We start from the raw sequence: 17407 nt of genomic DNA on the forward strand, positions 1-17407 counted from the left end.
ACAAGTGTGTTAAACACCACCATCGATCCCAGAAAATACCCACACGGCTTGCTACCGTCGGTAATTAGACACTACTATCGTGTACAGTCAGTACATACAGCTGCGGTCAATACCCACAGCACAGAATACAAACGATACAGCGATGGACATCTCAGGTCCAGCTAAAGATAACAAGGCATCACGTTTCATTACTGTGCATTTTGTAGCGACACAAACAAAACGTCACTTAATGGCAATAGTAAGTTAACTTTTTCAGATGGCTGCACGCGGTTTGGGGCAAGTCTTCAATGCCTTTAACTTTCTGGTATAAGCCTACTTGTGGGTAATATTGATAAAGCTTAATATCTGCTACTGTATGATCAAGTTACAGGGACAATTCATCAAACAATAAATCATGTTATTACCAAAAGAAGAAAAAACACTGCATCATTAGAATATGCAAATTTTTATTTATTTCAACTTTACCAAATCTCAGACATGAAAATTACAATTTCTGTATTAATTTTCTTGGCTTGGCAGACCCTCCCTAACTAGAAACATTTTACTAGAACACATCAAACTTGACAAGCAGGGAGTTGATTTGACACCATGTTATATAAAGTAATCTCTCAGAGAAGCCACCACAAACTAACAGTTCTCTTTTTGCAAAGTGTCATGAAAGGTTTACCAATTCAAGCCACTCTTTCTCCGAGTGTTGGTTCACTTAATACAATAAAATATCTGGAGTCACTTTGATTATGATTTTGGGACGTTGTAGTTCAAATTCTAGCTCATAAAACAGCACCTGAGAGTTTAACACACAGACCTTGCAACTCTACAGTGTTATATTAGGGGTTCGAATTATCACCACAATTTTTCATATTTTCCCCGTTTTCTTTGGACGTTCCTTGATTGTAGAACCTGACGTTAAGCAAAATAACTTTTATGAATAAATTTGTAGATACTTGTCTGTACGTTCTGATTCCTTGGCCAGACCTTGCAGTAGTGATAATAGGGACGACTGCTGTGGCATCACTGTAATGATAAACCTGAACATACCATAAATTGCAATGACATCATGAGGGCTATTGTGAATGTTAATACTTGTCCATACAAAAGTTATGGCAACACTGCCAGCATCATACACTTAAATATTGTGCAGCACTCTTTGTTCAACTGATGCTAAATTTAGACACTGAACACAGCCCTTAAAATCAACTTGGTGACATTGATTTTCATCTCCATCAGCTCGGCTCCAAGTTTGTGAGTCTAAACAACAGATTTTGTGATTTAATCAAAGCATAACTTTCTTAACTACAAACAAATCCATAGTAAGTAACCAATTCAACATTTTTGCTTTATCACTATAAGTACCTGAAGGAAGGAGCCTGCAGACAAGTTTGCAGACTAGCAAGAACTGTTGCCTAGCTAATGCACCCCCCACACCAGCACCCCCCACACCACCACCCCCCCTCCCACCCCACCCCTAATATGTCAAGTTCTACAGCAAGGACAATACTAAAATAAAGAGAGTACTTAATATCTAGCCTTCACACCAAAATCCAATAACTACTACATGATAGGTACTCTGGATCCTTCTACAGTGGTGTGCACAAAGAAAAGGGGGAGGGGGGTTGGCATAGTCAGGGGTAAACATTCATATAGGAGAGTTTTCAAATGTAAATTTATTTGATCACCTTTCCTGTTGTAACAATTTATAGAATAAATATGCCTCAGGATGCACCATTTGAAGGCTTTGCCTTTATCTTCTGGTGGAGCAGCCCTATAGCCTCTACCCCCTCCCCAAACACTACATGGGACTCATATTCAATGAACCAAGTGCCACACCTCTCATTGCTAAAAGTTTTTGTCTGCTTACAGAAAGTTTCATTGCTCTAAAAATTTAGTTGGGGGGGGGGATAAACTTTGCACCCCACCAGTGAAATCCTCTGCAGGTCACTGTCCCATTGCTAATAAAGATCTGGTAGATTGTAAGAGAATTTTACTTGAAAGCTGACTAAGAGATGAAACCGACAGTGTTTAGCTTCTAAATTCAGAGATGAGTGGACTGAGAAAGTCATCTAGAGCCAACTTCAAATATGTAATGACCAATAAAACAAAAAAAAAAGGAATTTAATTAGCTGCCACACCTCATTTCTCTATACTACCTGAATTATTAAGAGCATCATTTGGTTTGACTTCCTCTTGACCTCTGACCTCACTCTCACCATCCCTGACCTCACTCTTACCATCCGTGACCTCTAAACTAGTACCTCCTAATGAATTATCCCCATTTACTTCTTCCATCACCCCATCGGGGTCAAGTTTGTCTAAACATTTCTCTCTGGTCTGGTCGGTAGTACCACTGCCTGTGTCTTCTCTACTCGCACTTTCTTCACCTCCACAACTTTCACCGACGACTGCAACTCCTTTCCCTTCACTTTTGTCACCTGTGGTAATCTTTCCTTTCTCTTCTCCAGTCTTTTCATCTCTCTCTATTTCAGATGTGACGACTTCTTCGCAATTACCGGCGACCTCACACCCGGCATTCGACCCGCCGCTTCCCTTCTCATCTCGCCTTGCTGCGTCTCTTTCCGTTGTCCTCTCTCCCTCTCTTGAGCAGACATTTTCTTCTCCTTCCTCCGTTTCCGTACCGGTTTCCGATTCCACGTCGACTTTCTCGCTCTTTCCAACATTTTTGTCGACGGCGTGACTACAATCACCATGGTTACAGTCCCCATTGACCAACACCTTGTTGTCCACCGTCGCTGGTTCTGACAAATTGGCGCTAGTCTTCGGCGGGTCCGTGCCGGTGCCATCCTCCTCCTTGGGAGGATCATTCGAGGTGGATAGATGTGCAGGCTTGGAGTTGGAACCAACAGATTCGATCGTTTGCTTTTTCGAGGGCGATGCTTCCTTACCTGAGAGTCGGTGAGAAGAAATGAAAGTAAATTTATCGTATACGGTAGACACACTGTAACCAGGAACTCGGCATCAGAAGTTCTTAAGTTACCACGATAAAGTGCAAACTCTGCCATGCATGCAGATACCTAACCACTCGGATTTGAGTATGTTGCTCTTAAGAACTTTACAGGGCACATGTGTAGTTTCCAAGTTTACTTGAAGTTGGGTATGTAATAATCATAGTATTTAATTTAAGTAAGATCTTTGAAGGAGAAAGAAAAAAAAACCCATGTAATGGACAGCCTCAAGTTTCAGCGTATGCTTACCTTCCTTACTCCTTGCTTTTCCTAGCAGAGTATTTCTTTCCGCTTGAAGAGCCCTACAGAGTTTTTCTAGCCTCATCACTTTCATCTTTTGAGCAGATAATTCTTTCTCTTTCAAGGCTCTCTGGAGGTTGTGAAGAATAGGAAGCAAGAAATTCATATTTGAAAAAATATATATATTACTGTACGCTACCGAAGACTTGTGCAACTATCAAGTCGAGACAAATTTTCTAGTGCTGACACCAATCTATAGTGTCTGATTACATTATGATTCAGATGCAAACAGGTTCTGAACTTTTTATCTAGTAGAAACAAGGATATTCATACTGCTCATACTTTTAAAGTATAAGATGAAAGTTGCAAACGTAGAAGAAGAACAAAATGTCCCAACTAGTTGAGACAACACTTGACTTATTTAACTTTAATTGCAAAGGGATTAGCGACTTTTTACATTCTGTTAAGCTACAATAAGCGAAACTGATTCTATGTAGAACTGTAAAGAAGACATGAAAATGAAGGAGTACTTTAGACAAATGCGTACACCGATTTATAATGTTACCTTTTCATTCGGTCGTTGTAGAATTACACTTGACCTGCTTCCAATTGTTTGAATTTATTTCTATAGCTATTGTCAGTCCTACTCTCTGTTGTCTGGACAAACTTTAAAAATTTCAGTTGTCTTGGCAACAGAATAATACACTAAATCAACACCATGATCAAATACCTAACTTAAACACCAGAACGATGCAAACACCAGGAGAGTTAGTAAGAGAAATATAGAATGCTTTAAGATCAATTCCTCAGCAAATTCAAAACAGCCCCCTCCCTCCCACCAAACAAAAACACCATAGCAATTCAATCACCAAGGAAGAGAAAAATCCTACGGGATCAACACCACACCAATTCAAACACCGCCCCCTGCTGCACCCCCCCACCACCCAAAAAAAGAGAAAGACCACCCCCATAAAGACCACCCACCACCCCCATAAAAAGAGAAATAGCCCCCCCCCCACCTCACCCCCAACAAAAGAGAAACACCATGAGAATCCAAACACCAAGAAGAGAATAAATATGTAACTTCATGACTGACCTCCTCAGCCATGTTGAGCAGCGATTTATTGCTGTTCTCCCATCGCACCCTCCACATGTTGGTTTCCTTCTCCAGTTTCTTGATCTTTTTTGTCATCTAAAGCAACAGAATGAAAGTCAAAAGAGTTATAAAACCTGATTAAGTACATAAAGAAATGGACGAAAGGAAATTAACATCTGGAAGAAGAAATAAAAGAGGAAGGAACTAGTTACATGAGATTCCTTTGGCATTTGTAAAATGGCTGTAGCTTGCATGGACCATTCTTACATAATTCCAGTTCAATGGTGATCCTGTAATATTTTTACACAAGTGAATATGATCTAAATGAAAATAGAGAAATTTCAAACCTTCATGGACATGGACAAGTGTTATATCAAAAAGGATAATTTGCTTCATGAAAATTTATTCCATCATGACACATCCTTCATTAACATTATACCTAACCTCCGCTCCGCCCCCCCCCCCCTCCTCACTCTCTACTCCACTCCAACCCTTCAAACTCATTCCATATCACCCTAATAAGCTACAAACCTGGTCCATTTCTTGTTTAAAGGTCTGAAAAATTTCGTTGCTCTTGGTCAGGGTGGTCTGGAACTCTTCAAATTTCTCCGTGTAGACAGCCAACTGTAGACGACACAAATGAGATAAAGGGATCGAGATGCAGCAACAGTTTTGCAGATGAAGAAGAAGAGGAAGAAATCTCAACCAGATTCAACAACAATCTATTGTAGCCAGAAGAAGCCTGGAGATATTGCTCAGACAAATCCAAGCTTAAGATGTCATCAGCAAAGACCCAAATGTTATGGTGATATTGCATAAGGGTAAAACTTTTTCCAAATTTAATTTCTATTGAGTCAGTCACTCTCAATTATTTCCAGACACCAATGAATACTTAAGTAGACATCAAGCTGTTTCACAGCTTTAGAATTAACTAAAATCAGCCGGAATGGCAGTTTTTGGGGTTTTTTATGACGATACTAAGCACCCACATGTGTAAGTGGGAGAAGCCAAATTGAGAGTTGTAAACTCATGGTTGCAGTTTGAACATAAGTTAAAAGCAAAAATTTCACTATATGAAAGTAAACCTGCTGGCTTTTTAACATCAGCTGAATATGCAATATGGAGAACGGTTTTGGAGAGTGGTCAGAATGTATAGTGAATTCATCCTTCGTTGATGGTACCTTTACATTAATTGGCGATAAGATTACTGTCTATATTCTTAATGTTAATGATTTCCTATTGTCATATCTGGAGATACATGACTTGTTTGTTATGGTCCATTCTTTACCATGGAGTGCTCTTCTTTGTCCGACCTCACAAGCTTCTCTTGGAATGTTTCCTGTCACTGCTGTTTTGCTAAGTCAAATTTAACTTTATAATATTTTTTAGGAGTGTAAGCTCAGTGGTTAACGCCTGTGCCTTCCAATCATAAGATCCCCTGTTCGAGTCACTCCAAGATTAATGTATGTTGTCCAGTTACAGAGTTGTTGACAATTGACAATTCATAATCATGGACGTTAAATTATGAATCTAAGAGACTGACTTCAGTCAGCTTGCGGCTTTGATAAGCCAATGATGGCTTCCTTGCGAGTTCCTGCTTGCAGGAGGATCTAATATACATACATACATACATACATACATACATACATACATACATACATACATACATACATACATACATACATACATACATACATACATACATACATACATACATACATACATACATACATACATACATACATACATACATACATACATACATACATACATACATATTATTTATGCATATTTATTGTTGTGAAAAAAATCAAAATCAGACACACTGATATGTGAAGGGATCAACATGAGCAGTTCAACACAACGATACCATACCATGTCTTTGGTTAAGCCTTTTTAACTACAAATGATAATAAACACAAAATATTAGATATCTGCAAAGAATGTAGCCGAATGGCATAACAAGTGATCATACTTAATTTGATCATAAAGATCAAATTTTATCAAATGGATCAAATTTGATAATAAAGGGTTCATTTTTTTTTTCATGTCAAATTTAATTGCGGGTTAAATCGCAAGATAAAATTTTGATTCAAAACATCAAATTTGATCCTTGATGGGAGGTCAATTGTTTTTTTTCCTCACCTGAGCCTTCAGTTGTGTCTCCTGCTTCATCAACATTTCACACTTGGTCTGAGCTTCTGCAGCTTCACTCAGTAGCTGAAGAGAAACGAAAGAAGAAGGCACTGCTGCTGAGGAAACGGTCGTAGCTTTAATCTAAACTTAAGGCGGTTCGGTCATATTTACAGCTATTATTTCTCTGTCCAGACTGGAAACAAAACTATACTATTGTTCGAAAGACCATTTCATTCTTCACTCCTGATTTTAAGAATGTCTTTATCTACCTTGACAAAGATCCTGACCACCTAGCTTCAAAACCACATAATCAACAGAAATTTGTAAAAAATATCACTTATGTGATATCACAGATTACTACACAATTTACCCATCCGTACATATAAGCTAGGATAAACTAAGCTAGTACATTAGAGTCAGTTATAGCCTTTAAAGCTAAGTTAAAGTGAAATAGGCCATGGCTTTATTCCCTTCCCTACTCCCTTCCCCCACCCCTGCCCACCACCCCTCCCCTTCTTTTTCTTACATATTCTCCATATTATGTATGATTCTATGTATGTGTGTCTCCATTCATTTTTCATTTCAATTTAGACTTTAATATTTGTTACATCTCAGACGACTGGAATGAAATGATTTTTTTTTTTTTATTATTATTGTCGTCTTTAATGAGGGCGGTCCTGCTCAGTGCAGAAGCACTTCTTTCCAGAGGGAGCCCTCAACAACATATATGTGTTTGATGACTTACAATTGTCCTTTCTCTCTTACATCTCTCTTGTTCTTCTTGCAAGGCCAGGTTTGATTGCTGTAATTTGGCGTCATACAACTGCGATTCTAATTCTTTGTGCTTGAAGATCTTCTCGATATGCTGCCAGGTGAAAAAAATGAGAAAAGCTTACAATGTCTGCATTTTTTTTCAAAACAAAGGATGGCGCAAATAGCACCTGCACGAGTACATTCCTGAGCGAAATCGAATGCACCCGCACTTTACAGCTAAGAGTATTGTCTATGTAAAACCAGAAAATATTTGACAGCACAGTTTGTACATAGAACAAAGGGAAATAATTTACAGGAGATGTATAAATACTTGCTTTAGTAAACATACTTGTCTGGTCACTTCACTCCACCCAGAAGTCTTAAATTGTAAACTATTAATGTTAACTGCTCAAAATGTCCTTTTACTTTATGCTTAGAATTAGGATACCACATTCCTACAATAGAGAACATCAACCAATCATAAATATGTACACAAACATATGGTAAGTGCTCTTACAAAGGTAACAAAATGGTGGTATAGATCTATTATTCCAAAACATCTTCCTTTGTTACCCGTATTTAGGTCGCAACCATACTTTGGGGAAGCGTGGGTTTGGTTCCCACTGAGAACTATAATGAGCGCAACAATTTCAGCTACCCCTCACCCGAACCCTGAACTTAATACTCTAATATGAGGCAAAGAATCTCCATTGTGGACATGTTTACCTCTTCTCTCCTCTCATACTGCTCCACTAGTTTCTTGAGCTTGGAGGCAAGTTCCAGATTCTCCTCTTTGAGTCTTATGTTCCTGTTATGGTTATCCTGCATCTGAGTGGTAATCTCATTGATGGTTAGCTAAAAAAGTCAAAAACAAAATCCATGGGTGAGTGTAATATCTAGTATTTAACTCCACTTTCTGTACTCGATACACACTACACAGACTCGTAGTAAATCTGTAACGTTACTAATATTCTAGCATATATGTAGTCATCTGTATAATTTGTACTCATACTGATGGATTTGTACTTGCACTCAGGGGGGAGGGGGTAGTTTGGAAATCTAGTATAGCTTCTAGTACAAGATGAACTGAGTACTAATTCTCATACATAGATCCTTGTACTTGTAGTACTCTTAGTTGTACTCATAATCATACCAGGGAAATTCCACAATCCACTGGTACTCATGTTTCTCTATTTGTATTACAACTTTGCCAATGCATAAAGTAGTAAGTTTTCATTTATCTATTAAAGCAGCTTAAATTTCCAAAAGTGAAAATCCCATTACAAATACATTTCATTAGGTTGACTATAATTTACTTTCATTTCAAACACTGAAGAAAATGTCCTTTTATTTTGGAAATTTTGAAATACCATGGAAGAAAATTCTGAGCAACAAAAATGTCAAAAATAGAAAAAAAAATTTAAAGGTAACCTTGAATTACCAGGTCCCTAACCAATATTCCTTTACTAGGGGGAAAACAACTAGCAGGATGTCTTGGTTTGCCAATTGTAGGCTAACTCTGAGTAGCACTAGAAAGTTTGCTTGCAGCTGCCAGTACTTGTTGACAGAACACGAAAAGTCCAATGTAACCATAAGCAAATTCCTCCAAAATCCACTTCAGTTTCTGACCAATAGAACTACAGATTGGTAATTAGCTTGTCTCTTGAACTCACGATCAACATTAGAAATTCCTTGGATATCCAACATTTAAGAAATACATACTGACAAATTAGACCTCTACAAGACATTACGACTACTCAGAAAAATCATACTGCCAATACCTGCTTTGCAATGTAAGTTAGAAGTCTGTATTTATGATATTTCTGTTCTTCACATCAGTGTTTCTATGTTAAATACTGCAATTATAATTGGCATGGCAGGAATAAAACACAGTACAGCAATGCCACAAATTTCTCTATTTGCCATCTGAAGTTAATTTCCAAAATGGCCACTTAACAGAATTTGAATGTCAACGCATACAAAATGTCATATAAATGGCTCCGACACTATTGGTATTCGTGAAAAAAAAAAACACTTATGCTGGTGTTGAAAAAACTCACCTGAAATTTGGCAGAAACTTCTTTCCTTTTTTCCTCTTCGTCCTTGGCTCTTTGCAGACTTTCTTCCTATGAATGAAAAGCCAAAAAATAATATAAAAAACACAATGGGTAAGTGTTCATTCCAATGGATTAACATAAAACTGCACTGCACTACTCAAAGGGATTTAAGTTATGATGGACAATTTTTGCTGGTGAAATGTTGGCATCCATTATAAGGATATTAAACGGGATGCACAATGCAGAATTTTCTCTGATTGGACTTTACCTTTGGAAAGAGCCAAGAAAGTACATGTATACATTAGCAGTCAAGTCAAGAGTGCTGCATCAACTCCCAATGTCCACACCTCAGTAATTATTGTTGGGTAAAAATTTTAAAAAATTGGCAGTTAATGCATAATCAACATATGCCTGAAATATCTGCCAATCTCAAGCTATGCCGTGACTGTTTTCCAGACAGAAGCTAAACAAGCAAAGGGTATGAGTGCTTGTCGCTACAAAAAACCTATGATGTTTATACCAGGATACAACACAAACAGGGCAGAAAGGTAATAATGTTACATGTGAATCATGAGAACTTCAGAGATATTAATAAGCAATGGAAACTGGTTATCACAATATCACATCCACACTTCTAGACTCTGTATTAAGATATATTTACACCAGTTCAAAATGTTATTTCATAACATTAGGGAGTGTTAGCTCAGTGGTTAAACGCCGGTGCCTTTCAATCATAAGGTCTCGAGTTCAAATCACTCCAATATTCATGTTTGTTGTCCAGTTACAGAGTTGTTAACAATTGACAATTCATAATAATGGATGTTAAAATATGAATCTAAGAGACTGACTTCAGTCAGCTTGCAGCTTTGATAAGCCAATGATGGCTTCTTTGCAAGTTCCTGCTTGCAGGAGGATCTAACATACATACAGGTACAATACATACAACATTCAATTATGGATGGGAGCAAAACACGATACCAGTCTCACCTCAGCAGAATGTAAATATATTAATCAATCAATATTGCATGTAACCTTGCATTTTCCACAAAGTAATATGTAAATCCACAAACTAATATGCAAATTGGAGTTCAGATGATGGTTACGTTACATTCTCTGCGGTTACTTCATTTACCTTGATGGTTTTATTATGACGTTGGAGCTCCCTGCATAAGCTCTCTAGTTTACTCTTGGCCAGGATAGCTCGCCCATGCTCGTTCTGAAGCTGGTCCCGGTCCCTCTGAAGCATAACTAACTGCTTCTGCTGGGCCTTGTGTTCCCGTTGAAGGGACTTGTGTTCCCCAAGCTGAAATAAAATACAAAGATACTACTCTGTAATATGCTGATGATGACAATAAAGAGCAGGGTACATTTGGTATCTCTTATATAAATTGCTATAAATAACTATTAATTACTACACTGTAATATGCTGATGATACAATTGGGAACTGGGTACATTTTGGTATCTCTCATATAAATTATAAAGGCACTGGCCATTCTATTTGATTTTCATACTTTCGGGGTCATCACTCTTTCAATATCCATTTGTATAGATGAAATATCTGCACTAAACACATGACAAGAAAGGAGTCATTCTTTCAAAGACAAGAGATTTTAAAAAAATGGGGACCAGACATATTTCTCTTATTATCTTGTTATCTCTGTGTAGGTGCAGCTGATTATTATTGCTCAATGTTTCAATTAACTTTAGTCCACCTCATCCAAATCATGCTAGGGTTGAAAGGTCAGCCTCTCCAACTTTTATACACAGACATCTTTACACTGTTTCAATATGCTCTTCCTTACAATGTTGAATCTCCTCTTTTTTTTTTGTGTTTTCCTTCGGGGGGGGGGGGGGTGGGAGGGGGTTTCTCCAAATTTTCCACAGATTTAAATCAAAGTACAAAGTAAAGACGTATACATTGTATAATAAAATACATGCAGCTATACCTAAAGTAAAAAAATATTTAACCAACTTACCAGTTCAGCATACTTCTTACAAAGAGCTGCAATTTTCTCCTCTGGGGAGTTTAAACCTGCCAAAGCCTGTGATATGGCTCTATTCATATGCTCCGAATCTCGACCTTGATACAGTGAAAGGATCAAAACATAAAGTAAACAACATTGAAAGAACTGTTGGAAATAATTGACTAAACACTTTGTGCAAACAAGTGAAAAATAGTATCAGCAAGGATGGAAGGTCAATTATTTTACACATTTGGGGAAAAGTGCGATGACTTGATGTCCGATGGCTATCCAAACCACATTTCTAGTTCATTTTGGATTTTTTTGTTTTATACCATAAGGTTGACCCATTTCAGATGGAAAGACTGTAGACGCTTCTTGGATCATAAAAAAAGTACCCACATTCATTTTGCTGGCCAAGACATGAACACAAAACATCCTGGATACTGAGTTTCATTGCTTCTAATGTAATCGTTACCTCCTTTATCCACTTGACCATACTGTAGCACTGGTTCACGAGAATTATTTCACATAGCACTCGAACGATTCATCAAGTATTTCGTAGCACTATTTTACAGACAAACCATCACACTGCTATACAAATGCAACAATGCAGTTCAATTTTTTTTTTTAATACTATAAGAATGATCACAGAGGTCAACATTTTGGTTGGGATAAAGTAAAGCCATGAACCTCTAACTTGGTAAGCCAATTTGAAACACTTGAATTCTTTCTTGGGCATTGATTTATTGTTTATCATTGCATATCAGTACAACATACATCATTTACAAAGTAAATAAGGCTTTTGACTTCAATATCATTCTGTTTCTTTCTCACAGTTTTCGGTTTTTGGTTGCCTGTTAGATGTTACTAACCTCTCCTTGGTTTCTTAGCATGATCCTTCTGCTTCTCTTTCTTCCCTTCTTCTTTTGTCCTCTTCTCTGTTTTCTCAACCACCTTTTCCTTCCCCTCACTGCTCTCTTCACTGGTGCTTAGACCGCCCTCACCAGAAACGGTCACCGCGGGGGTACTTTCCTCTCCAGGGGTGGGTAGAGTACACTCGGCACTCTGTTGCAGTTTTTCCTCTGTGATGTTACCATCTGAGATCTCTACCTCCTTCAGGTCTGTAGTCCCGGGTGAATCAGGCGGAGCATCAGACTTCCTCTCTAAAGCAATCTCCTCAGTTGGCTGTAATAACTCATCTACTGCTTCTTTGACCTCATCTGTTGCCATGGAAACACTGTCAGGACCTTGCTTCTCTTTTTCGAGGCTTGTACCTGTGACTAATCTCTCTTGTTTCGATTCCGTGATCACAGCTATCCCACCTTTCATCTCTTCGGGTGAAGTGGTCATTTCCTCTTCAGAAGGCTCTGACTTCAACAACAATTTATCTTCATCTGCTGCTTTTGTAGTCTCCATATTATTGTGACTGAATCTGTCAAACAAAAAGCCGTCAAAATTAAAGTTCCTAGACCAAAGTTCCTAGACTGTGAAGTGTGAATGTGACAAAGTTTGCTACAAATTCCAAACTCAAAACTGACAATTCAAATTTGCAGGGCTGTCATATTATATAATTATTTCCAGGTTAAGAGAGCTCAACCAGGATCAGCAAATGATTGATGAACTTGGGATGCACCGGATCCAAATTTTTGGATCCGGCCGGAACCGGATTTTGCCGGATAGTACATGAAATCCGGCCGGATAAAATCCGGCCGGAACCGGATTTTTTCATTACACAAAAGAAAATCATTAATAAGAAGTAGAAGTATAAAAAAGGAGCAAATCTTAGGTGAGGTATACGCATATTATAAAGAAGGTGGTTTTTGTGGAATTTAAAAAAATTCAGACGTATTTAACCATATAAGAGATTGTTTCACACATAAATATTCAGAGAAAACATGAATGCCAACAATAATGGGAAAGTAAAGATTCGATGGAACAGTATTTTGACTGATAAGTATATGAATGGTCTATTTTAACTGTACAATATTAAAATGATGAAGGCTGCAAGAAATGATTTCACTGCAAACTGTATTTGTTGTATATATATATAGCTTCATATTATTACAGTAGTTGTATTACTTTGATTGATCTTTAGAAACAGTGGGTCAGACCATTGAGAAAATTAAATTGAACATGTTTAACCTATTTTTTTCCTTACTTTGAATGTTTTTATTAATTTTTGGAAATAGTTTACATTGATTTAAGTTAATACCAACACCTTTTTAAGGAATAATTCAGGCCAGATTTTGAAAAAGATCTGGCCGGATTTTGAAAAATATCCGGCCGGAACCGGAACCGGATAATTCCTCACTATCCGGCCGGATAGTCCGGCCGGACCGGATATCCGGTGCATCCCTAATGAACTATGCCAAGCTGTTCCTCAAACTTTCCCCCTGCCCCCCCTCTGACCCCCACCCCCTTCTCCCTCTCATACACTTGTACTTCTCCTTACACAGCAGCAGTATAATTCTCAGCCTTGCAGTTGCAACAGTCTAATACTTGCACAAGACATAACATGAAAATATGCAAAGAATGGGTCACAAAATGTAATCTTAATTTGTATAACTTTTATTCGATGACTAATATTCTTGTTGACTAGGGAACGTGTTCCACAGTTCCTCATCAAAAATGGCAGCTCTAGCTATTTCTTAATCATGAAAAAGTTTACAGAAATTTACAACAACTTTATCCGCAGTTACACAGCTTTGAAATAATGAAACTATATTGTAATGTCTTCCTTGAAAGTGAAAAATCTCTAGACTTTCTTGATTTCAAATAGACCAAAAGTCCTATTCATCATTGGGACAATGCACAGAATAATGTAGAGTATTGTATTTTGTATAACAATTGATCAAGAGTTGATCAAGTTTTGTTTCCTGAAAAATATGGGAGACACTGTGTACTCACACTCCTGTGTATCTTTGCATTTGCATAGCAATATGACACAAATAATGTGATGTTTGCATATAATTTTGAAAAACTACACCAGATATAAATTTCTGTAGTTATGCAAAATACCAATCAATTTTTAAAGGAATTGTCTGGTGGAAGATTTTGATACATTGTCCTTGTAGTTATTATTTTTCTCTTTCTAACCATGTAAAAATTGTCCCCATTCGACGTTTTCTTCTTGTAGAAATCTGGTTTTCAAATTCACCAGTTTCTCACCAAAAGTACCGTTTGTTCGAACGCTTCAATATGGTGATTGACGTAGTGCTTGCAGATAGGCAAAACAGGGGACTTGAAGTTAGCACTCCCAATTCCGCAGCAAATAAACTCACGTGTAAGCACATTGGATTGTCTCATATATATAACGTACATACTCGCGAACGTATATATACTACGATGCTCAGTTGGTGTACTTGTATAGCGTTACACATAGTACACTCACACTCAAACCACAGTTCATTAACTGTTCTTCGAAATCGCTGAAATAAACTTCACGGATCAAATTAACAGTAAAAGGAAACTTGTAAAGTATTCCTTAAACCGAAAGATGAAACCTGGCGGAATCGATGTCATCGCAGAACTGTCCGATTGTAAACGTTAAAGTAGCCTATACACGCGAACATTCTTCGCGCTGGAGCTGGATACCGCGATGTATAAACAACGAAGAGCCTGCTGTTAAAACTTATCTTGTGTTACACAAAGTCCACGAAACCACCGATCTACTACATATATGGCGGCTTAAGGAGTTTTTTAAATCATATCTAATTTATAAGAAATTTCACCGGAAATTATTGAAGAAATTGATCGAATCGTTGTCAGAGCAGAATGTAGCACTGAGAAGCTTAGGCTTCGCAGAACTGTCCAATTGTCAACGTTTGAGTATAGCCTACATGCGAACATTTTTCGCGTTGGAGCTGGATAGCGCGATGTATAGCCTGAACAACTCAGAGTCTGCTGTTAAAATTTACCTTGTGTTATACAAAGACCACGGAACCACCGATCAAGTACATGGCGGCTTAAGGAGTTTTTGAAAACATATCTAATTTTTAAGAAATTTCACCGGAAATTAAGGAAGAAATTTATCTGTATACAAACGCTGTTTTTGTTGTGATTACCGTATAGGTACTGTGCAGAGGGTGGGTTATGATGCAATCTGCTATGGCAGAGCTGACGTCACGTATTGTACTGTTCAAATCATATTTGAATTGTCTATCCATAACGATTAAAAAATCGTTTCTCTGTCAAACGCAACATTAGCGTTTTCATACTTTGACAACATGTTTGGAAAATTATTTACTATTTTTTAAGGTAACTTCTTTGGGCCACCAGACAATCCTTTTAAGTTGTACGTACATTAATATTCAAATATCCTTAGGCTACCTACTGTAGGTCAACTGCAAGGAAGCCCTGAGTTGAAAAACTTGATATTAACTATATTAGTTATAAAATTACTTACACAAATCTCAGGGAATTAAACAACTACTCAGAAAATTATGCCAGAATTCCAGAGAAATCACAATGGCCAATTTAATCCATACAAATACTAAAGTAAGCCTACCAACATTGCCTAGGCCTAAGGCTATATAATCCAAGCTTGGCACTAAAAGGAACTAGCATATCCCATACCTCTGTTCCAAAGGTGGTGAGTGCAAGATTTGCTGACACAGTCTTGATAATCCACCACCCATTATCAGACATCTGTTAAATATATCTTATACTACTGGAGTGGAGGTTTAACTTTGGCCAGGTTTTATCACTATGAAAAGTATGAGTATGCAGCCAGGCAGTAGATGCCATGTAGCTGGCTATGGCTGCAAAAGTGATCCATAGCTCATGCTAGATAAACCTCAATTTAGTTAGCTTTCAAGACCACATGGTTCCACAGCCATGTTTCTCAGTGTCACATTGCATGAAACCTACTTTATGCTATTGACGAGTATTGCTAATGTTAACGGTTATCTCTAAGTTAGCCTACGCCACCTCAGTGACTTGCTCTAGCAAGAAATTAATCCCACCAACCTCACACTGCTCCAAATAGTAAGGCCTCAAATTTCAATATACCATACACATGGCTGGTGAATGGTGATGATTGATGATGTTATGTGCCTACGCTTCTTGGCAGGGATACCACACTTAACTCAATGCGAATGGTAACAGATCCCTTGCACACTAGGCCTACATATACACTGTGGTGTCTAATGCTAAGCCCAAATTTGGTAATGATGTCCTACCGTAAGACCTGAACCTAAACAACGCCACAACACACAGTGCACCTTTGCCGTATGCACTGTATAATAAACACGATATGGTTCCTATTTTAAAAGTTTAGGCAGGCAATGAAATAAAATTGTACAAGCTTTTGATCATCGAACACATGACTCACATTATTCACCAATAACAATTAAACGGACTTCAGTTTTTGTCGCGACGTCGGCGAGTAAACTTTAACGTAACTACTGTGTTAGTAAAGTAACTTACACAGTTAGGCAATACAACACTAATTTTGTCATATTTGAAGTACAAAGTATAGAATGCGATAACTGAAGACGTATATCAATAATATCACATAAGTTTGGATTTTCAGTGCTGAAAAAAATACTTAAACATATTTAAAACAATAATTTCTTAAATTTTAATGACATTAAGCTTACGATAGGCTTAAATCATTCTAAAATGAATTTAATTATCTTGTACCATTGATTACCTAAATTCGTTATGGCACTTGTTCCAGAGATACTTACAAATTCGCGGTACCTTTGAACACACGAGACTGTCGCGGACACACATGTAGCACGGAGCTGCTACTCCTATGTACGATGTAAGGAATCAGACGGAAGTAACCTTGACACGGCCCGAGTGAGTGCCTGTTGAACTAGACTGAGTGATAGATACCATGAACACTGCAGGGTTACCTGATTTGTTGTTTCCTCAGATACATTGGATCCTTGTTCTTCGTTCTAGTGACGTGTACAGGATTTAATAGGGGAAGGAGGGGGAAACTTTTACTTGCGCATACTAATGTAGGTAGGGCATGAATCAAGGATTCTATGGGCCCTAAGGAGTGGTCTATAATTCTCCCCTATCTGATAATCAGCCCGCGGGAGGGGATGAATCATGGTCCTGCCCAACCCACTTGTTAGAAGAGGGGCAGCTCCCTCATCTGCTCCTCCACCCTCTTCCTACTCCTATGTCAGTAGGTTTCTTCAGGGGGGCAAACATGTACTATATTTGTGGAGGGGATAGACTGATAT

General features: G+C 37.9%; 1 protein-coding gene across 5 annotated transcripts; it reads right to left on the reverse strand.

Moving 5' to 3' along the window:
* Nucleotides 1–1853: 1853 nt before the first annotated feature.
* On the reverse strand, nucleotides 1854–17038 carry LOC139962657 (uncharacterized). Of its 5 annotated transcripts, none has more exons than XM_071962824.1 (12): nucleotides 16898–17038; nucleotides 12080–12639; nucleotides 11220–11323; nucleotides 10375–10545; nucleotides 9246–9311; nucleotides 7912–8040; nucleotides 7178–7297; nucleotides 6442–6516; nucleotides 4828–4920; nucleotides 4297–4392; nucleotides 3210–3330; nucleotides 1854–2900 (listed from the first exon to the last, which is right to left on the reverse strand). In XM_071962824.1, exons 2-12 carry the CDS (start codon nucleotides 12621–12623, stop codon nucleotides 2131–2133), a joined length of 2289 nt encoding a protein of 762 aa, XP_071818925.1. In that variant the 5' UTR covers nucleotides 12624–12639; nucleotides 16898–17038; the 3' UTR covers nucleotides 1854–2130. The 5 variants fall into 5 exon arrangements, with proteins under 5 accessions (XP_071818925.1, XP_071818922.1, XP_071818924.1 ...); XM_071962821.1 differs by having other exon boundaries at nucleotides 16861–16997; XM_071962823.1 differs by lacking the exon at nucleotides 16898–17038 and adding an exon at nucleotides 16540–16693.
* Nucleotides 17039–17407: the final 369 nt, after the last annotated feature.

Source organism: Apostichopus japonicus, chromosome 21 (assembly GCF_037975245.1).
Source record: "Apostichopus japonicus isolate 1M-3 chromosome 21, ASM3797524v1, whole genome shotgun sequence".
In the NCBI taxonomy this organism is placed as follows: Eukaryota; Metazoa; Echinodermata; class Holothuroidea; order Aspidochirotida; family Stichopodidae; genus Apostichopus; species Apostichopus japonicus.

Excerpts from the sequence above, each read along its gene's own strand:
- LOC139962657 (XM_071962821.1), bottom strand. The coding sequence starts at position 16,943 with ATGTGTGTCCGCGACAGTCTCGTGTGTTCAAAGGTACCGCGAATTTGT. Across the intron at positions 7,298-7,911 it reads AGTATGAGAGGAGAGAAGAG|CATATCGAGAAGATCTTCAA; the intron begins GTAAACATGTCC and ends TTCACCTGGCAG. Across the intron at positions 2,901-3,209 it reads AAAAGCAAGGAGTAAGGAAG|GTAAGGAAGCATCGCCCTCG; the intron begins GTAAGCATACGC and ends ACCGACTCTCAG.